Raw genomic sequence first — 23313 nt, forward strand, 5'->3', positions numbered from 1 at the left:
TCTTGTATTAAAAATAGTGCAGCATGGAGCATACACTGGTCTGTAACATGAGGGAGGGGGTCTTTCTGTCCTGGTACTTTCTCTCCTGCTGTTTTAGTCTCATCTCCTTCCATTCCTCCACATAAATCCGACATTTTAGACCAGTGTTTCAATGGAAATATATATGGGTTGGGAAATCAATTTACTGGGTCACAACAGTCATTTAAAAAGGGAAGAGAGTAGAATGAATTGAATAAAAATGTAGCATTTAACAAGCATTAAGGGTAAGTAGTGTTTGGTGAAGCCCGAATAATAGTGTCAGTGTTTCTCACTGCTGAGATACATCGGACTTCTAGTTTCCATGCTGTGAGCTGCTTATGAGCAAACCCCACATTTTATTTTTAAAATCCATACAACTTAGTACAATGCCAGGCATAAAATATATCCTCAATGCATTTTTTAAAATAAATGAGTAAATAAATAAAGCTTGCCCTTCTTAATAATTTATCCAAATCTTTTTGAAAACTTGAGGCAAATAGAAAACAGCAATACATTTTGCCTTACATTAACCTCTGAATTTTTAAGCCCTGCAAAGAAAAACAACAACACACATCTTGGGGCCATGCCATAGAATGTTTTTATCATCTGAAAAGTGGCACATTTTTTTCTAAAAATCATTACAGAGGGTTCCTAGGATGCATTCAGTCCCCACAGCAATGGAAATGCTCTCTGATGAGCAGCTGGACCACATCACGGGGCTTTCTAATGATCATTGGATTAAAAAGACATTTTTATGATCCCTCATCACCATACAGAAAGCTCAGTGCCTCTGTCCTGTGACACTATTCCAGCCTCTGTAAATTACACATAATTTCAAGTCTGAATAAGTGAATGGAGGAGAACCCCCACATAGCTGCAACTACACCAGTGAAATTAATGCTAACAATTAGAGCTTTACTGTCTTGCATGACATGTAAGTGATTCAACTAAATCTCTAGTTGTGCTGAGGTTTATGTGGTGGAGATAGGAGATGACTAGAAGGCACTAGAACAGCATGTTATGACTGAAGCACAAGCTAATGTCCCTGAAATGGAGTGACACAGATTATATTTTTCCTAAGGACTGCACTAGTTATTCTTAAAGCAATATCTAGCACAAATCCAAGAAGGGCTCTATTATTAGCTATATATATAAAGGTAGTTAAATCCAAGAGACAAAATTGAGTTAATAAAATTCTCATGAAAAGACATAAATACATACACACATACACACATACATACATACATACATACATAAATACATACACACATACACACATACATACATACATACATACATACATACACATATATTCTTTTGCTCTGTAGGATGTGTTGGGCATTGATTCATTACCTAAGAAAATGTGTGAACTCGTAGAAGTATTATGGGAGCTATTTTACTGTAGTTATTTGTTCTCATCTGTTTCCCCTCCATCCTTCTGTTAAAGCTAGCCTGGCCCCATCCAGGTAGTGATCTCGCCTGAGCACTGGAATTAAGCAAGTGTAACTCCAAAGCATAGATGTTGACTTTAGGAAGTAATTTAATGGCTGCGGGCTTTGGTTTGCTTTTTGGCAACATGGAAATACCTGCATAGTGATAGTTTTTACCCATCGCTTTGCTTAAGTCTTCTCTGTCTCACTTCTTCCTGAGTCATCCATCTCTCCATATCAAAGAAAAATAATAAAACCAAAATTCAAAACATGGTATTTGCCTGGGAAATGCCCTGATGTACACATTGTGTATATGTCAGTTCTTCCTTTCATTAAAATAAACATTTCTTTTGGAAGAGTATGTTTATGAGCCAGAGTTTTGAGCATGAGAAGCTCTTTTGTAGGTTTTTCAGGGACGTGGATAATGCATAAATTCTCAGGTATCATGCTACAGTGATTGTTCTATTATAAATCTGTGTAATCTCGGATCTAGCTCATGCCTGCCATTGTTTGGGCCCTGCATATTTCAGGACCGAGTCATCTGTGTGGGGAGCAAAATGAATGAGATTGTTGTTTATTGTCTTATTACAATTAACATGTACTATTCAGTTACAACTGGCCAGTAATTGTAAAGGTACATTGCAGATTTCAAGGAGAAACCAGAAACAGAAAGAAGTAAAAACCAGAGTAGAAAAAAGACCTGAGAGACTTGCACACAGTGATGCTAGGTGACTGTTGTTGACTCATGGAATGGAGCACTCAGCAAAATGATAATGAATAGAGCTAGCTCTCAGGTGGTATGAAATTTTCTAGGCTAATCTGAGAATTAATCATAAAAATGATTCAAGGCAGTATAAAGAACCTAAATACTGGTAGGTAATTAAGAAATAGGTTTTTCTTTTCCAATACTCTTAAGAAGAGAGAGAACATGGCACCAATCCAGCTCATTTTTAGGAAAACATTCTGCACACCATGTCGCTTCTAAGCATTTCTTCACAAAAGGAAGAAAACCCCAGGATATTGTATTATGTGGTAATAATGAGATGCAGATAGTCAGGAAGGTCTTTATTAACTCGCTTAAGGAGAGCTGCTGAGTGGCTTAGAGGATAAAGCACTGAGTTTCTCTTTGGAGCCCCCAGTGGGAGTTTAATTCACAATCCAGTATAGAGACCCACAATACACAATAGCTGCTAGCTTTAACGGGTTGATAGCATGAAAAATATTTACTGGTTATGAAAGATAATCCATTTCTGAAAAGACTGTCTTTTCTTTTTCTTTTTTCTTTCTTTCAGAATTCCAGGTACAATAGATTTTTCTCCCGCTGACAATACATTATGGAACATCCCAGTTGTGATGGCCTCTTTGCAGCGTTTGGCTCATCTCAAAAATGATGAACGATTTATGCAAGATACATATCTCTGGTATGACTGGCATGCTAGAGGCTGTAGATTCACAGCTAATATGTTAAGGTAATTTCCCAAGATAATTCATACTATGTGAAGGGTAACTTTTGATTAGGTTGATCTAAATATTTAATTGTCGTAACTCTCTGCTTGGTTTTGCTCCTGGGTTTCAAAGAATAATGAAGCAGCATGGCCTAGTGGCAGTACCATGGTCACAGGACAAATATTTGAGGGGCCCTGAGTATGTGCCTGACGCTAGTTTTTTATTCAGTCATGTTTCTAACTTTGCCGCCATCATATCTCTGTTTCTACAGTCACATAATCTAGAAAATAATGAACTTCTACCTTGTGTTTTTTTCCCTTTTTTGAAAGTTACTGTAGAGACAGATGATAAGAGCTTTTCTGAGTATGTGTCTTTCTCCTGCCCCAGTTACTGTTGAAAATCACTGCTGACCATCCGTGCAGTTCTTAGCATGGCCCCTGGTACAAGGTGAGGGACCACCACACCTTTTACTTTCTGGCTGGTCCTGAGCAGTCCTCTGATGCCCTACCAATAAGACTGAAGCTCACATCATACAGAGTTAAGTGCTTTCCTCTTAAAAAGGAAAGATGAGCACTTTACAAGTGAATGTAACTTTAGTGTGTATTTGTATGTCAATAATTAGAAACTCAGTTTTCAAGCAAAACCTTATAGAGGCCAAAAAACAATAGTTTTGAATGTGAGGCATTATCCTGGCCCAACCTGTGTGCTGCAGGTCCCTGGCATTAGAAAGGACACTTTGTGGGACGGGTGAGTAGAAAAGAGTTTTGCAGACAAGTGAGGACCAGAGGAGGGATAGGTGGAGAGGTACAAAAGGAGCATCCTTTTAGCTTCAAAACTACCCATGGATGTCCCTCAGGAACAGTTACAAGAGAGGGGAGAAGTTTCATCCCATATCTTTTCCTGGTAATGAGTTTATGTTTAACTTCAGAAGGGAATTACTTTCTGAGACAGAGGCGTGGTATCCTCTGAAATATTAATTATGTTTGGAGACTGAGAATGGCATAATAGAAAGAATCCAGGGTTTGGGAGAAGGGAGACATGTTTGATCCCTGACTGTGGGACCCTTAGTTTCTGTGATTATGGGAAAATCACTTAATCCCTCAAAGTCTCAAATTGCTCGTTAGTAGAAGGGGATGCTAACATCTGCTTCACTCGCCTCACAGAGGCAAGGATTGGGGAAGAAAAGAGACGTCAACATGCTTGGCCAACAGGAAAGGGCCACTTACAAATATTAGCTATTAATACTATGAATAGAATACCTTTAATACATGTTCCAGAGCGTTTCTGAGTATTTTCCATTGTATGAGGTCACGTGCACATACCTAGAATTGCCATTATCATTATGTTTCATTGTACTCCCCTGGTTCTTTCCACTCTTTGTAGGAGAGATCCTAAGAGTTCATGCTGAATTCCCACGTGAGGAAGAGAAACAAATGGAGATAATTCAGGGCCTTGTCATGGAGCTTCCATGTAGAAAGCTTATGCTGCTGTAATTCCATGCAAGGCAAGTAGTACCTTCTCTTCTATCTCTTTTTACCCTCAACATCACAGCTGTATTCTAAAAGGACCATGTACCCTAAACTTGCATGTCTCACCATACTTTGACTCTTCTGGCTGCCACAACTATTCTACTTCTGCACCCAGAGACCTACATCCACTTGTTACCATCATCCGTTACTCTTTCTGTTCATGGATCAGCTCAGTGATCTTCTTGACTCTCAGGCAGTAACTCACTCCTTTTCTTGGCCTCCAAGAATACCATGTGTGCACAACTGCTGGGGCACATGGGCCTCCTGGAGCTCAGTTCTAGACCCACTAATGGTTTATAATGCCTAAGCTAAAGCTGCTCTCTCTCCTCCACCAGAATTTCACTCATTGAAACTGGGTAGACACATCTGTCTCCTACACTGTCTGTGAAAGGGCCAGATTTCTTTATTTTTTGGATTCCCAGCAGCAAGCCTTGTATTTACATTAAGTAAGTGCTGATTGGATGACTATAGGGAATTAGCTCTACAAGTTAATGCAAGTCCGGTTTACTGGGCCCTGGTTGCACAATTTACCTGTGTGAATTCTTGGGCATTTATAGAGAGAAGGTGCTATAAACTATGAGGAAAATTCACAAACATTCAAAGCCCAAGCATTCAAAACCAAAAACTCATTAAAAATGTCCAATTAGGGCTGGCCCGGTGGCTTAGGTAAGAGCTCCGTGCTCATAACTTCGAAGGCTGCTGGTTCGATTCTCACATGGGCCAGTGGGCTCTCAACCACAAGGTTGCTGGTTCAACTCCTCGAGTCCCACAAGGGATGGTGGGCTGCAGCTAAGATTGAACACACACCTTGAGCTGAGCTGCTGCTGAGCTCCCGGATGGCTCAGTTGGTTGGAGTGCGGCCTCTCAACCACAAGGTTGCTGGTTCAACTCCCACAAGGGATGGTGGGCTGAGCCCCCTGCAACTAGAAACGGCAACTAGACCTAGAGCTGATCTGCGCCCTCCACAACTAAGATTGAAAGGACAACAACTTGACTTGGAAAAAAGTCCTGAAAATACACACTGTTCCCCAATAAAGTCCTGTTCACCTTCCCCAATATAATGTATTTTTTTTAAAAAGTCCAATTAACATAGAAGATATACAGATCTATGCTCTTAACATAAGTAAAGTTGGCTACTAATCGATGTATTAAAATTGAATGTTTACTTCTAAGTGAAAATGAACTAAGTATTATTTCTATCGGACATTTGGGGAATTAGGACTGCTGCAAGTCCCAAACACAGATACTCTGTTACTGCAGAGGGACCAAGAACTTGGTGGAAATATCCTTTCCTCACAGAGAGATATATTCTCTTTATGTGAAAGCTCAGGTTCATCGGCATGGCGAGGGAAGAAACTTTACACAGCCCATCTTTGCCCAATATCCACTTAGTGATACATGGAGAACTAATTTCTCTGGGGGGATGGGTGTTAAGATGATCTTCACAAAGGACTTACTGATTTGGAAAATGAGGGGAATTTAGTGTTGATTCAAAATGGTTCCAGAATGCAGAGGAATGCTGTACTTTCACAGGAGGGAGACTATGCAAGGCAGGAATGCAGACAGCAACACATCAGTAAACTATGTGCTTGTTCTGTCCACGCCCTTTGTAATTTTCATCAAGCCTCAGGCCACCCCCCCACCCCCCCATAAATAAATCACCAGGGAGAGAAAGCTTGCAGGGAGTGAGAAAGATTAACAGTTCTGCACCGGATAAAGTGCTACAAGAACCTGTGTAAAGGTAAGAAGCCTATGGGATGTCAAGGTCTGCGTCCCATTATGGAATGGCCAGATCTACATAAGGCAAACCAATTTCTTATTCTGCCATCTCATGTATCAACGATTAAATGACGATAGTGTGGAAACTTCTGTTTTACACACAAGGAGCAGAGAATGGCAATTTACAAACACTGTCTTTAAACAAGTCACAGATTACTGCCAGTAATTCCATGATAGTTCAGTGATTTTTAAGCATTCTTCTTATTACTAAACAATGTATAAGTAACTGACCTTAATTTGGCATAGAAACATCCAAACCTCAGAAAAATGTTGATTTAAGATGTAATTGTATGTCTTTTGGAGCATTGCTCTTTCATACGTATCTAGTTCTGTTTGGATGTAATATGTAGATCTCCACACCTTTTTTTTCTTAATAGAAGGGGTTGTCTGCACCAGCTGCCCATGTCCGGGGCTGTCTCCAAACCAATGTGGAACATCTTGCAAGCCAGTGTTGCTTTGGGGGAAAGCTAACCCTTGAGAATTATTTTGTTTGTATCATGAAAAATGATGCCATGGCTTCCAGAAGCAGGCTTCTGCCATGAGCAGCGGTCTCACGTCAGTGAGGGCTGAAATGGATCGACTGGTCTGTACTAATTAAAGTTACTTAATAAATCTTTGATTTTTTTTTTTACTAAAGAATGTCTGTAATAAAATATTTATAAGTATTTATTAATAAATTGATTTCACTTTGGGATGTACTTCAAAATAATCTAATGGAGTAGGAGGGAACTGGGCGGGAAAAGAAATGGAACAGGATTGGCACTGGAGAAAGTTCATTATTCTCTCTACTTTGGTATATGTTTGAAATTTTCCATAGGGTTAACTTTAAAAAGAATTCCGTTTTAAACAAATGGCCCTACAGAATAAAAATATAATAACATAATATTGTAAAAATTCATTTATATAATACTCTCACTTAAAATCTCAAAGCATTCTTATTCAAAATGTTTATTTGATAAAATAAAATATTTGAAATTAACAGTTATTTCCATTTGGCTCAAGTGGTTCTTAAGTAAAATGCCAAGGGCTAAATCTATCAAATGTATTTATATGTCAAACTGCTTTTTTAAAGTAGGTTTTTCATTAAGTTCATATTGTACATTATTTTTGTTGACTTCATTTTTAACTACCTACTTATATCTTGTAAATTAAGAATGCATAGTATCAGAAAGTAATGAAACAATTAAAAAACATTCTGCAAATCAGACTTTTCCTCAATTCAGCCTGGCTGTTCTCCACTTTCTTTTCCAGATTTCTGAGGTGTACTGCATTTTTGTCAATGTCTTATCATCTTGATCACCATGAGTGGAGAATAAAATGCTCGTTTTATTTCATGCTATAAATAAACTCAACCAAACGCTGCAGTGCCATTTAGAGCAATGGAGCACCCTAGTGGTCTAAAGAGCCAATGAATCTCCCTCTTGTCCTGAATTAGGTCTCATAATTTTTGAAACTAGGCAAATAAAAATAATTAGCATAATAATATTAGCCATATTATAGATGTAAAACATTTTGTGAATGAATGGAATAATTGTATCTAGAAAAGCATAGACAATTAAACAATTAGTCATTCTTAATTTTAAGGGCCAAGTGGTTCCCATATGGTGTTACCAAATTGTTTATATATTGTAAAGTACACGTTTGGCACTTTTGAGTTTATGGAACAATTTTCTCCACCCAAATTGTATGATTCTTACTTCCTGTACGTCAGGTGAACCAATATGAATTTTTAAAACCTTATCTTCTGCTTTTGTTTTTTGTTTTCGTTTTTTCGTTTTTTTCCCCCCTGCAGTCCAGTCCTAGGCGCCATTGTACAGGTAGCTAAGAGACTAGCCACTGGTGACAGAATTGCTGTGTTCAATTCATTCTCTGTCTTTCATGAGCAGGGTGACTTCGAGAAAGCTGATTAACCTCTCTGTGACTTAAGTTTTCTCATCTGTCAAATAGAGATAATAGTAACAGATTCCTTTAGTTTTGTGAGAATTACACAGGTTATTAAAACAATGCCTGGAGCAAAGCGTGACAGCTCCTTGCTGCTGATATTATTCCTCCCAGACTGCAGGCACATCTAGCTTCTGCACAGTCCCATTTTGTCTAGATGTGTATCCTGGACTCAGAATTTGGGTTGACTTTGTATGCCTCAAATCGAATACCCAAGAGTCTATAGAAAATGAACTGTTTTAAGGAACGTAATATTGATGAAATCTTATATCTAAGTCTATCGAGTACTGAGGGAGCAGAATTACACACCAAAGAATCTCATTTCCCATGCACAACTCATCATACTTTATATTTTAACTAGAAATACCTATAGCAGGGTAATAATGAACAGTTTAATCTCCTCAAGGTCACTTTCCCAAGACGTGAGGGGACAATTTTGAATCCTTCTTCCAAATTTGCAGAACAATTTCCCCATATAACAACCATACGAGAAATGAGCTGTAATTAATTTAGGTGCCTTGAGGGTGAATTAGCCACCCACTGGATTATTTGGTAAGAAAGCTATTTCAGATGAAAATAAGAGTATCTTGAAACATAATGTAGGTAAAGTAGAAGATTTAAAACCTTAAAGGGAAGAAGTCCCAAGACTACAGTAAGTCATTAATAACAGTCATTCAACTCATTCAGAAGATAATGGATGACGGACTTCAGGATCAAATTGTATAAACCTTAGTAACATACAAGCAGCTCCAGTGATTAGCTCCAGAATTAACACTTTTTTCTTCTACATCTTATCTTTAGCCCCCTTTACAGTCTAAAATAAATAAATAAATAAATAAATAAATAAATAAATAAATAAATAAATAAGCTGTAAACTTATTTCCCACATCACAGACCATCAAGAATCACACAGTTCTCAACTGTACAGTTGGAACTCCCCTCATCTGGTGTGTGAGGATGACTCAGTCTCATATTGCTAAGTTTTCCATTATTATAGCTATTGTGCTGGGACAAGAGTTGCCAATTCATGTATTTATGAGAAAATCATTGGCTCAAACCAATCTTTTCAAATTAAAAAGTGTTTTGTAAAAGCCCACAGTAGAAAAGTAGATGTTTCATAATTTTAGAGTTGAACTAATGATATTGTACCTCAGGTTTTGATATGTGTTCTCAAATACTGGTTAGTGCCACTATAGAGAAATATAATTAGCAAATGCATGCACCATGCCCGAAGGCCTCACAATAATTCTCACTATGCTCTGAGCCCTAGACTTAGGAGTTTCCAAATGATGAGGTCTGTCTAGAAATTCATTAACTTCACTTTCTTGAATAGAGCCAAAAAGAATTCACCCATTCCCATCCCTCGTAAAATGAGGTTTATGAGGTTTTGATAAAACTTTCAGTTCTAAAAACAAATGTTAACTTGTTCATTTAATGCTTTTCTCTTAGATTCCAGTTTGTTCCTTGGAATGAAACATACGACTTGCAAAATCTAAATAGTCTCTTACTTTCTAGGACAATTTTATTTATTAATGGCCTACAATTAAGAAGAAATTGTTAGCTAAACAAACAATTAGCTTATGTGTCTGAAGAAAAAATAGGGAGTATGTTATTCATTCATTTGCTAAGCATTCTTAACCTTGACTTACTTTGCAGTTATTCAGATTGCTTTCTTGATTTTCTAGTTTTTGAACTAAAAATAATTTTCCTGATCAAATGATGAAAGTTAACGTATTTATGTATTTTCTTCAGGAGAAAAATCAGGTTAATGCATACATATGTTAATGCATACATACTTATGTTATATCATAAGTCAAAGTTTTATATCCAGTCCTATCACCCGACCCTAAGGAAGGTATTTAACCTCTACACCTTGAAGTTTTCCATCTCTGTAAAGTGTGATAGTTGTCATCTACCTCAGGTTAATAGCGTCATAAGTAAAGGGACCTGTTATAATTTCTTTAAAGAGAACATGCTTTATATTAATTCAATTCTTTCCCAAAATACAGAACACTGGGAAATATGTTAGATTTGTATAAAAGTCTTAAAATATTTTTTGGAAGATGACTACATTCTTTATTAAGAAAATCTGCCAAACCGGCATCTTTGGAGCACCTAGGCAACCTCATCTGAATGAAGTAGTATGTGGTTAGCTTACAAGAGCTTGGCAAAACATTCTTAATGAAGATTTTTTTGCTAGCTACATTCTGCCTTTATAGAGATACAAAACACATATCTTTTTTTTTTTTTTTAAATACAGGAAAGCTTCTGGCTGCTGAGCTCACTTGAATGGAAGGTCAACTGCAAACCATGCCTTAAGCTGAGGTGCTCAATGAGAAGACACAGATAGAACTGAGTTAAATGTTCCTCTCCATGGTATATGAATGGAAGAAAGTCGTTCATTCAAAACAATATAAAGGTGAGAAGAATTATGTGTAAGGAAGTAACTAAATAGGTAATCATCCCAGAAGCCAGGAGTGGCAGTGAGATGGACAGCAAGACAGCAGGACAGACAGGAGCTAATGGTGAACTGTAAATCAAATGGGAATTGACAACATAACGTTACAAAAATACTATTTCCAAGTTCCAAGGAAATGTTATTACGGAAAAAAAGAATCAGTAGCTAAAACTGAATCTTGCTCTAATAGTTATCAACTCATAAGAATGCATTGAATCCATGTTTAGTGCTATGTATTTTTATATCATGAACTTTCATCTGCAAAATGGAAACATTCTTTCTTACTTATTTGGCCATATTAGTTGCATAAGATTTTCCTTGAATGACCACTACAATCACCTCAAACATATTTTAAATTACATATATATGCATATGTGTATATGTGTAAATTTCCATCCATCCATCCATCCATCCATCCATCCATCCATCCATCCATCCATCCATCCATTTCAATGCCCAAATGGAGGACATGTTTTATTCTGCTTACCTTCAGGTTCCCTGATTTTTCTTCCCGCTGCAGACTTCCGAAGCATGCTCCTTCCAGAGTTAAAGAGGCTAGTGAGCTCATCCAGAGGGCTGCTGAGAGGTCTGGAGTTTGGGGGGCTGTAGGGGACTGGAGAGGAGGAGTTGGAGTTGGCCTTCCTATGGTCAACTCTAGCTGCCGCCTTCCCTGGGGAATAAGGAATCTTGGAGAAAGAGCTGCACGGACCCGCAGTTGGAGCAGAGTTTGGCTTTTGCTGCACTTTGGGCAGATCAGTGTGTATGGCTGCTTTTGCTGTATTCACCACGCTGGTCTCAGGTGGGAACGTGAAGTGTGTGTTCGGCCGGTGGGCAGCTGCCAGAGGCGCGTGAGCAGGCGGTGGTGAGGAAGGAGGAGATGCTTTGTGGGAGTCATTAAAAGAAGGCAGGCCGGGGGACACAGGCCTGTCACCGTCCCCTTTTTGACTTTTGGAATACTGTGGAGACACAGGACTCGAGCCTTCGGACGGCACAGGGTACTTGAGGTTGGTTTCCAGGACTGGCAGCTTTTTCACCTCCAGGGGCGTCAAAGGTGATTCGTCGGACGCCGGGGAACAGGTGATAGGGGTTGGGGGGAACACCAGGAGTGGGGGTCGGTGAGGGAGCAGGTTGGGGAAGGGGGCTGGAATGTCACACGCGTCTTTGCAGGGCCCAGGCGTATAACAACTCGCATTGCTGTCCTCCAAGTTGATGGGGCTCCGACCCTCACACAGCAAAGGGGTGGATGCAGACGCCCAGGCGCCCGCCCCTGGACCGCCACTCTCCTCCGGGGGAGCGAAGTACTTCATCTCTTCGTATACGGCCTCTGCCTGGTCTGGGCTGCCTGTGCGGCCCACCATCTCGATGTAGACCGGCTCCGGCTCCAGCTCCGAGTGCATGGGATGTGCAAGGACCCCGTGCACAGCCCCTGGGGTGCACTGCAGGCCCGCTGCTCTGCGCTGCGTGCCGGGGGCCCCCACGGCCCCTGGTCCAGCACGGGAGATCTCCTCGGAAGAGCCACTGAGTTTGGTGTTGGGGCTTCGTTTTGGCTTCCGAGGAGGAATCTTTTTCATGGTGCTGTAGTCATCACTGTGCGGTCTGGGCCGGGTGAGAACTGAAGGGGGGACAAAGAAGTGATGGGAGGTGTTAGCGAGACCCCAGGGCCAAACCACAACGGGAACAGGGCTGGCTGCAGCCGGCCCTGCCTACGCTGCGCCTTTGCATTCTCACTGGCATTCCACCTCAAGATTGGCCAATGAGAAAGAGAGTTTTGGTCTCGGAGCTGGAGGGCAACTTCTACCCATGGAAGAAGGCATTGGGTGAATAATAAGGTAGCCCTGGATTACCAGCTACCTGCAAACGGGAAGTGCCTGGCAATGCAGCACACTTCAGATTAGCTGCTGGGATCTAGGTATACTTGTATTCTTAGGGCCTGATACAGGTGTGAAATAAGTGTAGGTTGAACTGGTTCTTCAAGATTTTAGAGAAAACAGAAAGGTAGGAAGAGCAAGCCGACTAGCTAGTTAGTAGTACATGAGTGTTTCCTGTAGGAAATGAGTAAGCTTGATTATTGAAATGGTCTAAAATGAACAAAACACCTACATGCATAGAGAGGTGATCATTTCTTTAAAAAATTGTTATTAAAATGATGCCAAGGGTTTTACGATTAATCAGTATATTTGAATACTTAACAGAAACACATATTTAACAGGGCGATTGAGACTATAACATTTCACCAAGAACTTTTAAAGTAGAAACTTCTTAAGTTGAAAAAAGGGGAGATATTTAGAAAAACAAATGAGCATAATATTATCAGTAAGAAGTAATGCTGAAAAAGCCAGAAAACTATTTAGATATGACTTTAAAACATTTAATGAAGTTTAAGTTTAAAAAAATTCCAAGATTTATTTTGCTAATACATTTTTACTATAAAGTGTAAGTTTTTAAATTAAACATGATTTCTCTGAAAACTGAGATGTTAATTTTAGAAAATTGCATAAAGTTTTACTGACGTATCAAAACCTCAAAAACCTTGAACTATTTTACTAATTTGGTATTTTACTAATCTGTAGGAATTATCGATATAAGCACATCTAATTGAGTTGAGTTCCTGAGTTGTTTAAGGCAGCCAGATTTTTCTCTCACTATGGCTGCACATGACAGCAGCCTCTGCTCCCAGTTTTGGGGAGATAATAAAGTACAATGGTTAAAATTAAGGGTTTGGAGTCAGATCAGGATTCAAATCTCAGCATGACCGTCCATTCATGCATTCATTGTCATGCATTCAACCAGTACTTACTGAAACACATTAGTGAACACAGAAAATATGTTCCCTACCTTCCTCTTTCCTAGTGGGAGGTGTCAGACAATAAAAACAAAAGTAAATTAAACAAATGAGTAACTTCTATAGCATGTTAGGACATGATATATGCTATGAGGATGAGAAACAGCAGGCCATGACAAGGGGTCACAAAATTGTATGTGTGTGTGGGGGGGGGGAGGGAGGGCAGTGGTACAAATTGTAATTTTAAAAGAGGTCCTGGGAAAATCTCTCTAAGCTTCAGTATAGTCATGCATAAAATGATATCAAAAATAATCTCAAAGGCATAAAATAGATATTGTATGTAAAGTGTTAGCTCAGATTCTGGCACGTTGTAAACATGAAACAAATGGAAGACATCCAAATGAGAATGGAAAAGAACAGAGTTAATTTTCTAACTCAATGGGCATCTTTGTAAGCCAGTATTATACAGGGTTCCACAAACAGCCAACTTTTAAAAACAGAAAATATCAAAATGCACAATTCTCTAATTAATAAGCATTATTCTAAAGGCTTTCATTGTGCTAAATCATAGCAGCTCGTAAGCTTCTCCTAGAAAGTTAATGAACCAAACAAAATTTTAACATTAGTGTTATAGAGTTGTTCTAAAGATTTGAATAATCTAAAGGATTTGTGGCAGACTGTATTTTCCAAAACTGGCTTCAACAATATTTTCAGTCCCACATGCTCGTCTAGAACCTTGACACAGGGAGGACCTCTGTGATTGCCCTTGGTGAATAAAATATGGGGAAGGAGACATTGCTTGTCTTCTGTGGCTGGATCATAGGCAGTACATCTTCTGCCTGGCTCTTGATCTCTTGGAGCACATGTCTTGGCAGCCCTGATCTCTATGTGAGGAGACTGTTTACCTTGGAGCACCCATGCTGTGGAGAACATGTGGAGAGGCCACATAAAGGTAAGAGAGATGCGGAAGGACCCCACTGCTTCAGCTCTCAGCTGTCTGGGTTTCCTTAGCCCAGACCTCAGAAATGTAATGAACTGTGTCTGCATGATTCAAGCCCCAGACGTTTACTACAGCTGTGAGAGAGCCTGTGAAATATCAGCTTAGCTGAGCCCAGTCAACTACTAGAACCTCAGAGAGCGATAAGGATATTTTAAGCCACTAAATTTTGGAGAGCTTTGTTACATAGCAATAGACCATTAATACAGATATCGATATCTGTACCAGAAAAATTATTAAAAAAGAAAAGTTTAAAAGAGAGGCAGTAGCTTTGGGACATTGGAGGAGTCTTGAAGAAAATGTTAGCAGAAGCGTGATCAAAAAAGCTCTTGGTGAGGCTTAAAGGAAAGCGAGGAAGATGCCGGAAGCTGGAGGGAACATGACCCTTCTTATGCTACTGTGGAAAGACTGCAACACTGTCACCTGCAGCAATGTGGAAAAACGAAAAACAAAAAACAAAAAAAACACATGTATGGAACTGGATGATCTAGCTAAGGAGATTTTTCAGGCAGAATGTAAAGTCTTCTTCCTGGATTCTTATAGCTGCCTATGGTAAAATGTGAGAGTAAAGAGACAAGCTGAAGAAATAACTATTAACTATAAAGGAGCCTGGATTTTCTGGGTTGGAAAATGAAATAGTTTCTCCCTGCCAGGCTGTCTTGATGGTAAACAATTCTGAAGTTAAGAAGTAACTTTCAAACAGAGATGAAATCTGGGGCATTTTCAGGAAAACAGGATCTAAAGATGAAGTCAAGATCGTGAATATGAAAGCTTTTAGTAAGACCTCAGAAAGATGTAAGGTGATGCTTCATAGATCTTTTCAAAGAAGCAAAACCACAGGACTTCTAAGAACAATAAGAGTATTGCTGCACAGAAATCTTGCAGACAGCCCAAAGTAGAGATTATCTCAAAGAGATTTGTGGATGTGGCTTTTGAATAATGGAGTAGATTATAAACTGATTCACAGGAAACTCACAAAGCTTTTAAAGGAATTGAATCAGCTTGCACGGAAAGGAGCACAGTCAATACAGAATGAAGAGGCTCTGGTGCTTCTACATTTTATGAGCAGGAAGCAAGCTGAGAGAACTAATAGCCTCAAACATGTCGCCTCTTGTGGATTAGGAATTATAATTTAAAGGTGAGCCAAGAATCTAGAGCATGGATCTAAGAGCCCTGTGAAATCATTTCCAGGCACCAGGACTAAATCCTAATCAAGGCACAAGCAACATGTGCATCTCTGTTGGTCAGAACTGCTCTGTGCAAGTGCCTGCTGTGTGTCTCCCAACTCCCCCCTTTCTGACCAGAGGCATCCTGCACCTGTCCCTCCAGTGTATGTTGCCTGTATGGAGAATAGGTAACTTGTCTTCACATAGATAGGGACAATACTGGAGGAGCTGTCCACCTAAGGAGCTTACCTGGGCATCCAGAATACCTGGATCTGATTTAGAAGATGAAATCTGGGCTTTCCACCTGAGCTTGATGTGTTGATGGAATGAGGCTTTGGGGGAGTTTGGGGGAGGGGTGAGTGTATCTTGTATATGGGAGGGATGTGAATTGTTTTGTTTAGAAGGTGGACTGAGGCAATTTGATTTTTCTAGGAAGTGGCCATAATAGTGTTTCCAGTCGTATTGGAAGCTGGCATCTATTTCTCCTTCCTAAACCTGGATGCATCTTTGGGACTGCCTGATAGATGGAATGTGGTAGAAGTGATGCTGAATGATATCAAAGGCTGGCTCATAAAAGGTAATGTAGCATCTGCCTGGTGCTCTCTTTTCTGGAGAATGTGCCTTTGATGCATTGATTCTCCATGGAAGAAGTACAGCTACCCTGAAGCTGCCATGTTGCACAAACTATGTGGAGAGACCACCAAGCAGTCCCGGTCCTCAGAAATCTGGGGCACCGGGTGTGTGAGTGACCAACTTTCACATGATTCCAGCCCCCACCTGAAACTTCATGAAGGAGCTTGAATAAGAATCACTCATATGAATCCAGCTGACACCCAAAACCTGAGAGATAGTAATAAAATGATTGTATTTTATTTAAATCAAGTTTGGGATGAGATGTTAAGCAACAATAGATGAAAGATATGATAGTTCCTCACATTTGCTTTAGAAGCAGAGAAAAGTTTTTTTTGTTGTTGTTGTATTAAACTAGTATAAATGAAAGTAGCATATTTTGTTTGGAGGCATTTGAGTGATTGGCCTCTAGAATCTGACTGCCTTGAATGAGTGACATGGGACAGGTTACACCACTAATCATTGACTCAGTGTCCTTATCTCTAGAGGGGTCATGATGATATCTCATTCCATTGAATAGTTCTAAGACTGAAGATACTTAGCATAATACCCAACACATAATAAACACTCAATACATGTTAACTATTATCATCATTATCTTATTACTATACAACTAGAAATTAATTGTGAATCATAGAACACAGTTCCTTTCAGTGTGGTCTGGTGTTCAGCAATATCAAATCACCTAGGATGCTTTATTGAGAATGTAGACAGCACAGATCCTGCCGTATTCCATAACCACTAAATTATAATCTTTGGGGGTAGAAACTGGAAAGTTTCATTCTTCATAAACTAAAATTAAAACATCAGAGCTACAGAATTAAAGTATAATTTGTTTTTGTGGCTATTTCTTTGTGCTTGTGGGTGTGTCCACACAAATGCTTGCTCATAGTTCATTTGAAAATATGGATTTAAGGGTTATTGAAAATAAATTTACATTAAGAGTTTTCTTAACAATATATTTTAGTCCTAAGATTTGTGGGTAAAAATCTTGTGATTACTTGACAATGTCAGTGAGATGGGGTCAGGTAGACATTTCACAGTCACAGATCATCTTTAGGACAAGTCTTGGTGTCCTAATGGTGACTTAAGGATTAAGCCCCACATTCTCAAGCTGTCTCACCATTTTATAGACTTGACTCTTACCTGAGCTACTGTGCAATGATCTAGGGACTTGTGTTATTTCAAGTTCTATTAGGAGATAAACATTTTCTTGTACAAAATACTTCCCCATTGACTTTGTTGCTAAGGCATGCCAGGTGACTTTTAAGTTATCATGTACTCCAGGACATGAGTTATTTGGCCACGTTCTCATTGAGAACAAGATACCTACATATTTAATCTATGAGAAAAAAGGAACGGAAGCTCCTTCAGAAAAAAAAAATGTATATATGTGTACGTATCCATTGCATTCCAGTTCTTACAGTGTGATTTGGCTAGTTTTAGAGCAAACTAAGTGCCTAGCACAGGACACAAAGGATTCCTAAATAAATGGTGGCTACCTGGCTGGTGGCCTGCTGCATACATGAGTAAGTATAGTTATCAATTTACATCCAGCTACAAATTGGACAAAAAGGGCTTCTACTGAGATGCGATATATTGTAACTTGGTTATATAACTTTTTGGGGGAGAGGAGCCCATTACCTTTGTTCTCATCCCATCTTTATCCATTGGACTGCACTCTACATGCGTAATGGCAGTTAAATGACCTTCTAGACTATTCCTCACTTCCCAGAAAGGATTAGCCCCTCTTGCTCTGTGTTCCACACCATCCTGTTCTCAGCTATTACTCTGCTTATCTCATAATTTGTTTGCCCAATTATCTCCCCCACTGGCCTCCAAGGCCCTCAGGGAGGAGCCAAGCTCACGAAATGCACTAAATTAACACGTATTGAATGCACAAATGTGTCATACAATCATGTTCTCTTATTATGTCCAGTAACACATCCCCAGGAAAGTATAGAAGACCTAATTTCTGTCAAATTTGAGGTAATAGAAAAAAATTATAAAGGGGCTTCTGCTTAAAAATATGTTGTGAACACACAATGTGATATATAGATGATGTATTACAGAATTGTTTCAGTTACCTGAAACCAAGTAACTTTACTAACAATTGTCACCCAAATAAACCTTAATTAAAAAAAAATGTTGTCAAACCAAGTCTGACACGTTTCAAGGATACATTTTGAACCTTGCCAAATTGTGCTCATTTTGACTTACTGATAGGAAACTAATTCTGCTTTAATGAAAACACCACGGAGAAATATGTTTCTATAACATTTATTTCTTCGATAAGTATTTATTGAGTGCCTACTATGTGCCAAGTGCTGTCTAGAACAAAGACATCAAAAAGACGGAAAAAAGAAAGGAAGCAACATTATTTCCAAATTCAGCCACATGGCTGAACCCTCCTTGTATCTATACATACTATAAACTGTGTTGTGTTGAGAACGGAGTCGCACAGCAATTTAAAAAATGGATTCCTGAAGGTGGTATTAATATGGAGTGGGCTGCTGAAGTGTGAAGGGAGGGTGACTATGGCTGTCACATCACAGAGAGTACAATGGTGGAGGCTACAACTGCCCCACAAAAATCTATCTTTTGCCATTTCGCCATACAGTTATCACTGTGTTTGGGAGAAAGCCTGCAAGTTGGGTTTACAGAATCAACGCTGGGAAAGGGCATTGGAACTGGGAGCTCCCTGGCAAAGAGTAAGTGAAGCCAGGCCCCTATTCTTCCTTTCCTCGTTATTGTTTGCAAAGAGCAACCCCAGATTTTTAAAAATAGTACTTTCAAATAGCTGGTTTGTTAATAGATCGCAAACAAGTGTTAACAGTTACTGGCCCACAAAAGTGTTTCAAAGTTTTCAGGCACAAAGATACCATGTTTTCCTGAAAATAAGACCTAGCTGGGCCATCAGCTTTAATGTGTCTTTTGGAGCAAAAATTAATATAAAACCCGGTATTAGATTATAACCAGTCTTATATAAGACCTGGTATATTGTATTGTATTGTATTGTATTGTATTTATTATATTATTTACATTACATTATATTATATATTATATAATATATATTTTACATATATTTACATTACATTATATTAATACATTATATTATATATTATATAATATATATTTTACATATACATTATATTAATTATATTATATTACATATTATATAATATATATTTTATATTATATTAAAGACTAATTACGCTAATCTTTGCTCCAAAAGACGCTTTAGAGCTGATGGTCTGGGTAGGCCTTATTTTCGGGGAAACACAGTAGTAAAAAAAAAAAAAAGTGATCCTCTATCCTACCTCTTTACTACCACATGTTTATTGCAAAAAAACCTATAGGAAAGGCATGAGTTAATAAGAACAGGACTGGACACAAAGATTAAGATTTTAATGTGACCTAATAACTGATTTCTCTAAGATTCTTGGCCTTCATTCTCCAATCACATCTTTTCCTCTATAACTTTCTGAATTGATTAGCAACTTTATTTGTAAAAAAAAGTAACTTGAACTTATTTTTTAATAGGCCAAAAGGAATGGCTCAGACAATAAACTGACCTCAATTGTGGTTCTTGTTCTTCTGAAACCAGGTTCACAGAGCATTTTAAATAGTGACCAAATTTTCTTCCTAAATTTTCCAGAAATAGATCATTTTGTGGCATCTAACTAGGTGCAAAAAAGTACAGCAGGTCCTCGACTAATGTCATTTCATACAACCTGCTTCGGTACAATGTTGAGACGATGCCACAGGAACTTAACTCTAGTTTATATTAATTAGCATGTGGTAAAATTGGTTTCATTCTATGTTCTTTTATTTAAAGTCACAGAATTTATGGACAACATTAAGTGAGGACTTACTGTATTGCCCCTGCAGTAAAAACATGAAGCTCTGAGAATCAGTGCTGTCTGATAGAACTTCCTGTGATGATTGGAAATTCCATACCAGTGGCTGTTGACTATTTAGAATGTGACTGATGCCTGAGGCACTGAATTTTAAATTTTATTAATTTTAATTACTTTACATTTAAATAGCCACATTACTAGTGGCTACTCCATTGGACATCCCCAGTTCCTTTCATATTGGCATACAGGGGACCAGAGCCACTGCTTACGGCTGGTTTATCACAAAGAGTATAGCCATTTTTGCAACTGTGAATTAGAAATCCAGAGCCCTGACAGTCTGAGTGACCAAGCCCCTCGGAGACTGGCCCCTAACTCCTAATGCTACAAAAACTAACCAGCACACCTGCCTGAGCCAATCAAAGAGGTTAATATTTTTAAAGCTACATTTAAAGCACCTTCTGAAATGCAGGAATTCATCAGCAGCCGTAGGAGATATGGTGGTGATGGTCAAGTCATCTGGATTAGGAATCATGAATTGTAAGAATAAATAACGTAGATAATAAAAAAGGAACTGATTTATGGACTGGCCTTTGGGTAAGCCTCCAAATTGTGAGTTCACTGGGGTGTTATCTGTGGGGGAGGCACCTACACGGACCTTAATCGTATGTGAGCTGAATTTAATTTCCAAGGACTTAAATTTTACATAAAAATCTTGCAAGTCTAGTGAATCACACCATGGATCTTAAACAGCAAGTCTTGAGAGCCTTGTGATTTCCCACAGTAGTAAGGAGTTTCAGAATTTTACAGCTGTGGTCTTTCTTGCTTTTTCATCATTCATCTTTTTCCTGTTATTTTATTTTATATATGGTTTTTTAAATAACTTATTGATACTTTTCTTGCTGCGCATATAAGAGAGCTCAACTTTATTCCACTATTTTGTTTTTGTCTCCTTTCACAATGGTGTGACTTCTTGGCACCAGACTATTCCAAAATCTCAACTCCAAGGCAGCTGGTCTTCTAATATGCACAAAAATGGAAATTCTTGTTAGACTTTACAAGTGATTCCGAGGCCTACTTAGTCAAAAGTATAGAGCTTGTTTGGCTTGTTCAAATTTGGATGGGGCTCTATCTTATACACATTGCAATTTTCAATTTTGTTTGGTATTGTTTTTTTTCAATTTCTGATGCTATTCTGAGTCTTTACTTCATGTCTCCCCATCTCATTAGTCTTATCCTGTTAGATACTATTCCTCCTCTTCCAATATGCCCTAAAAAATCTTTCTTCTTATTTCAATCATGCCTTCTTGAGTTCTGTACCAGAAATCCAGTATAGAGGTCTAAAAGTAATGATGGTGAAAATGTGATTTATTCTATTTTCTCAGGGAATGTCTTTAAGATTTGTTTTAACTATAAGCCTCTTCTAGTTTGTGTACATTGGGAGAACATCTTGTTTATTTGGAGGTTCTGTGCCAGTTTTATATCTATGTTCACATCTATATGCACCTGAAGACACGCTCTGGATGATTTTCTTAATATCTTTTTCCATCTTCAGTTGTTCTCCTTATTCCCTTGATGCTAAAAAGAAATACTTGGACTCTTCTCCCAAAAGTTATAAATTTCACCTACATCTCCATCTAAGTATTATTGTAACATGACTCATACATTACAACAGCAGCATTTTTTAAACTAAAAATTCTCCTAAAAATCGATACTTTCTTAAAGAAACCAATAAAAAGCATCTTTGAAGATAATTAGGGCATACTCATTGTTCCGGACTTCCAGCCTATGGACTTCTCATCTTCTCCTTGGTGTCATCCATCTCCTCCCAAAAATGAGCTTATGGCTTCCCCATGTTGTTCTAGTTCATTTATTTCTTGAAGGAATTGTGATCCATCTTATGTTCAGATAATATTTTCTAGTGAAATCTACACAGGCATTTTATTTAGAATTTGAACCACCCCAACTCTACACTACCACCTCTTACCATACTTATTTTTCTCTGAAGCAACATTTTCTAACATACTTAGTACGATTCACTTGTTTATTATGTCTTCCTCTACTAGAATGTAAACTCCACGAGGAAAGGTAGTTTTATTTATTTCATTTACTATGTATCCCCCTGGCCTAGAACAAAGCCTAATTTTCAGTAGGTGATACATAAAAATCTGTGAAATTAGTAAATATTCTGCAAAGAAGTGCTTCCTCTAGTTTTCACAATTCTAAAAGTTAAGAATTAAGCAATAATAGTCTCATGAACCAATCTATGAGAGATCTGACTGAGAATAAACTGTAATTTTCCCTTTTTTTGCATAAATAATTCTACACCACAGATGTAGAAACTTGTTGTCTAGTCCCAAAAGTTTAACTAATTGAATTTTGTCATGTCATGACTCTCATTTGTGTGAATCGTTTCACTTAATGCATAATAAAACAGGCTTAATTTTTAATTAGATTGTGATAATAGGGGAGACTGATGAATTTTTTTTAGCAGTTTAGTTAGTGAAAATTTACATGGACTAGTGAAAAGCTTTCTGAATTGCTCTGGTCTGAGGCTCCTCAATGAATGTGGAAGTGGCGGTTAAGGAAATGATATATAAGTAGCTTTTTCCTAAGAGGCTTAGAGATTTGAATAAATATTATTTATATTTAATGATTGAAGAGCTGCTGGCAAGCCAACAATTGGATTTATTCCTATTAAAAATATATTAGGGCAGCAATACCACCACGGGGCACTCAAAAACCGGAAGTCAGCGCATCAATAACCCAACAAGCTGGTTTCCTCCTTCCCTGTGGCTAACCTTCAGTCGATAATTCCTTGGCTGTGGTCCACAGGCAGGCGCTCACAGCTTCATAGGAGGCACTCAGCCGCGTGGTGGGGTCCCTCTTTGGTTTGGGCGGAGGCTGTTTCCGTGGTGATGGGAGGCCACTATTGTCATCCAGGCTGAACACGGAGTGCAGAGAAGGAGACCGGGTAGATGGGGAAGCCAGGGACTGGACCAGGCTGTCTATAGCCACAGGGCCTGGGATGGAGCTGCAGTGGAAATGCCTGGGTCCACCCTTGTCTTCAGCTCTTCAGGGGAACAAAACACAAACAGCACCCCACCAAAGAGGCCCAGATGCATTATTCAGATGGTAACAATGGACCTGCTCAAGCAGACATAATCACGGAGTTTTGGTAAACAGCCTTCCTTGCTGAGGCTGAAGGATGTGTGTGTGGCACTCTGGTAACCAGCATATCTAGAGAAAGCCACACCATCCTTCCAGCCCCTGCTTTATG

At 38.8% G+C, this 23313-nt stretch overlaps 1 protein-coding gene and 1 long non-coding RNA gene across 6 annotated transcripts in view; one reads left to right on the plus strand and one right to left on the minus strand.

The window, feature by feature from the left end:
* Positions 1-23313, minus strand: part of MYO16 (myosin XVI) — a 562776-nt gene that overhangs the window by 51681 nt on the left and 487782 nt on the right. For 4 of the 5 annotated variants that reach the window (XM_081047109.1, XM_081047110.1, XM_081047111.1 and 1 more), the window contains 2 exons: positions 22835-23106; positions 11089-12213 (listed from right to left, as the gene is read on the minus strand). In XM_081047109.1, the coding sequence (XP_080903235.1) occupies positions 11089-12213; positions 22835-23106 (1397 nt within the window). The remainder of the gene's footprint in view (positions 1-11088; positions 12214-22834; positions 23107-23313) is intronic. The other variant, XM_081047112.1, reaches the window with a different exon arrangement.
* On the plus strand, positions 6102-13307 carry LOC308497048. Its single transcript, XR_013993265.1, has 4 exons — positions 6102-6164; positions 10404-10562; positions 11095-11678; positions 11769-13307. It is a non-coding gene; the product is annotated as an uncharacterized lncRNA (long non-coding RNA).

This window comes from Rhinolophus hipposideros (assembly GCF_964194185.1).
Source record: "Rhinolophus hipposideros genome assembly, chromosome: 4".
Lineage (NCBI taxonomy): Eukaryota > Metazoa > Chordata > Mammalia > Chiroptera > Rhinolophidae > Rhinolophus > Rhinolophus hipposideros.